We start from the raw sequence: 3455 nt of genomic DNA, 5'->3' as shown, positions 1-3455 counted from the left end.
CCATATTGACTAGAAGAGCTGTACGGCCAAGTCCAGTTCTGCCAATGATCAACTTATTTATATTTTGTACATCGAATAGAGTGTTGTTTCAAACCTCAAGTTCACAAATACATATGGCATTTATTGCAACTTCCTGCAATGTGCTCAGCAGCATAAAATATTTTATCTTAATTGATATCCTCCATTACTGAAGGACATTGTTACTTCACCATTCTCCAAATATATGTCAGCACACCCCCACAATACCGTGTGGGGAATCATCTTGTTATTGTAAGCTTGGATGTCAAGTGTGCGGACCATAAGCTAAACCATCATGCATGTACTACGTGGAATCCTACTATGTAAGCTGTATGAAATTGTAAAATATACAGTCAACTATATATCATACCCAACGTCTCTTTAGCAGTGTACACAAAATCGAGGAAACAAAATCAACAAGTCTCAGTAATGCACTGCCAGCCGAAAGATCCTAAGAATAGTGTTCAGGAGACGGCGCCACAGGCTGGGCCGGACCTCTCTAGCATTCAGTGGCTCCACGTGAACCACGAAAAACCTGGTGAAGGCAATGGCGAGAATCCACCTCACCGGTCCGGTCCGGGTGTGGTTATCGACCACCTCAATGTGGAGCTCGGTCGGGCTGCCCACCCGGCCAGTCGGGTGGTAGCAGTATGAGGTACATACCACCAAGTGACCGTTACCCTTTGTTCCTCTTGGTTTTCCACGATAAACTCGATCCTCCCAGCCTGGGGCATAATAGCTCTCAGTATGCACTAGAATTGTACCTAAAAGTGGTCCCTTCGTTTGGATCAACTTTGCAATCTCGGACTGCCGCATTGCCTGGCCATTGTGGTCCCGGTTCGAGTGGCACTCCCAACTCTTCACCTGAAGTTTGCAGGGCTTCCAACCAAACCTGTTGGCCACCTCAGCCCCTCCCATCGCCTGGATCACCCTCAGCACCCCCTCCTCATGAGCACCATATAGAGGTGTCCACACACCACGCACCGTGCATTGATTCTTCAAGTCCGCGACCGCTGCTGCCGTGATATAGAAGGGAAATTTGTTGAAGCCGTATCGCCTCTCGAAGTCCAAGCGATGCCGGGCCTCGAGGCAGACCAGCGTTGCGCATATCGAACAGGTATCTGAAATTTGACATGTAGTATATATGTTCTTCTTGTCAGCAGCAGGGAACCAACATGTTCTGTAAACATAGGCAAGCACATGTACTGTGAACATAGATTTCTACTCACCATCATTGTTCTGGATAGGGTCGCCCACCACTCCAAGCCAGGACCAGAAGTCCCTCTCACGATACCTTGTGGATCCCATCAACATGTAGACCCAGTCAGTAAGTTCATGTACCCAATACATCGGCCCGAGTTGAACTGCAAGCCTGATCCGCGCCATGAAATTGCGGTGATTGGCCTCTGCCAAGAAAACATCAGCGAGTGCCTTGTTGGCGACACCTCCCACTCCAATGACGGTGCCACCGTTAGCTGAAGAGCATAAAGTGAAGTTTCTTTTACCACATTCAAGTCGGAACTATAGCTAGCTCAAAACTGAAAGTAATAAAACCTGTTTGTTTGCTGAAAACTGTGAGTACTATCGCAACTCTCAGTTCAATCGGTTTAGTCCGGCTGGTAGATTTCGGATTGCAACTAGTGCAATGTTAACAGAAACATCCGTCGCTATTAACAGTTTCAGTAACAATCTTTGAAGTCGAAACATCCATTAACACCCAACTGTAAATTCTGCTATCAATTAATCAAGGTTAACATACATTCATTGCCTGCAAATCAGGACGATCAATAGGGGGTTTCTTACTGACCTGGTTTGCCGATCTGGACGACAACGGAGGTGTCGTCCCCGTTGCTCGTACTGCCGTCCACCTTGGACTCCGTCTCGTCCATCGATACCCTCCCCGTCCGCCGCAAGGTGCACGCGACTCCGCAGCCATGCCTCGGCGTGGTCGCGCGGCGCCGGCGCGGCCGTCGTGGTGAGGCAGGGGTCGTAGGCCGAGACGACGCCGCCGCCCGGCGCTGGCGTACCCTGGCCTCCTCGGAGGGGCGCGCGTGGATCCGCGGCGACGCCTGGTCCTCGTCACGCTGCGCCGGCGCGGCAGTGCTAGCGAGGCGTCGGGCGTAAGAGGGGATGAGGCACGACGTGTCCTCCGGGTCAAGATCCACGCCGGTGCAGCGATCTTTGTCCCGGGCGCCCTCCTCAACGTCGCAGGGGGCCTTGAAGGAGGGGATTTGCAAATCAAACTCACGACGGCGGAGTCGAAAATTGACCAACGAGCGGAATCCAAGTTCAGAAACCAGATAACTCACCGCAATGGCATCCTCCTCGGGCTCGTCCAGCGAAGCCCGGATCCGCCGGCTTCTGTGCAGCCACGCCTCGTAGTGCTCACCAACGCGGCGCCGCCGGATGACGAAGTCTGGCCCGCAGCCGGCGTCGTGGAAGAGCTGGGGGAGGGCGCCAGCGTCCCCGGCGGGCACGCGGTACAGGAACTCCTCCATTGAAGCTGGATTGGAGATTGTTAGAGATGAGTTTGTTTCTTGGGAGCGCGGCGAGATGTTTGGGTGAGTTGGAATTTCGATTCTGTGAAGCCAAACCCTAGCCGGCGATTTTACGGGGGATTTTATAATTTGACACATTTTTCTTTGCATTTCTATTATTTATTATTTTACGTGTCACTAAGAGGTTGTTTTTTTTTTTTGAAATATCACCATCTATTAAAAAGAGTCAGCAAGCCGCCTCATTAAAAACCTTCCAGTCCCCTTCGGTACCCTGGTAAGGAAAAGAGTGCGTCTGAAACTTGCTGCTCTGAGTTCAAATAACAGTTACATCATTTATCATCCTCGGAAGTAAAAAGCTAGGGGGCTCATCGTCCCAAATACAATCTAACCGATTCTCAAAACAAAACCTAGCTATCTCATGTGCTGCCTCATTAGCCTCCCTTCTGCAATGTTCAAAGCTGATATTAATATATCCTGCGGCAAGGATTCTACAATCATCAAAAATGGCTGCCGAGGACGTGGCAGAGAAACCTCCATCATTCATAGTATCTATCACCTGAGAATTGTCCGACTGGATGATATATTGATTTCCTCCCAAGAATTGTGCTGCACTTAGACCTTCTCTTAACGCATACGCTTCGGCCATAAAAGGATCAGCCACGAACAGTAACTCTTTACAGTTTGCATAAATAAATTTACCTGTATAATCCCTTACCACTGTTCCAATACTCCCTCGACCTTGATCCTCATCATAAGCTGCATCGACATTTATTTTCAAAACCCCTTCCATAGGTCTAGTCCAGGATTCCTTCTTATTTATGATAGTATGCTTCTTTGCTTTCCAATAATTTGTGGCTAACACACCAATTGACATTGCACTTCGATGGATAATTTGAAGTGCTTCCCCATGAGTAAATTGTCTTCTTTCCCACCATAAGT

General features: G+C 49.2%; 1 protein-coding gene across 1 annotated transcript; it reads right to left on the bottom strand.

Annotated features, from left to right (window-relative positions):
• Nucleotides 1-351: 351 nt before the first annotated feature.
• LOC127298841 (uncharacterized) lies at nt 352-2613 on the bottom strand. The gene is made up of 5 exons (XM_051328701.2): nt 2328-2613; nt 1826-2234; nt 1573-1748; nt 1248-1493; nt 352-1139 (listed from the first exon to the last, which is right to left on the bottom strand). The coding sequence occupies exons 4-5, from the start codon at nt 1402-1404 to the stop codon at nt 442-444; spliced, it is 855 nt and encodes a 284-aa protein (XP_051184661.1). The 5' UTR covers nt 1405-1493; nt 1573-1748; nt 1826-2234; nt 2328-2613; the 3' UTR covers nt 352-441.
• Between the last annotated feature and the right edge of the window lie 842 nt (nt 2614-3455).

The sequence above is a fragment of the Lolium perenne genome, chromosome 5 (assembly GCF_019359855.2).
Source record: "Lolium perenne isolate Kyuss_39 chromosome 5, Kyuss_2.0, whole genome shotgun sequence".
Lineage (NCBI taxonomy): Eukaryota > Viridiplantae > Streptophyta > Magnoliopsida > Poales > Poaceae > Lolium > Lolium perenne.
Note: the sequence above shows the minus strand (reverse complement) of the source record. Positions and strands in the feature narration are given on the sequence as shown.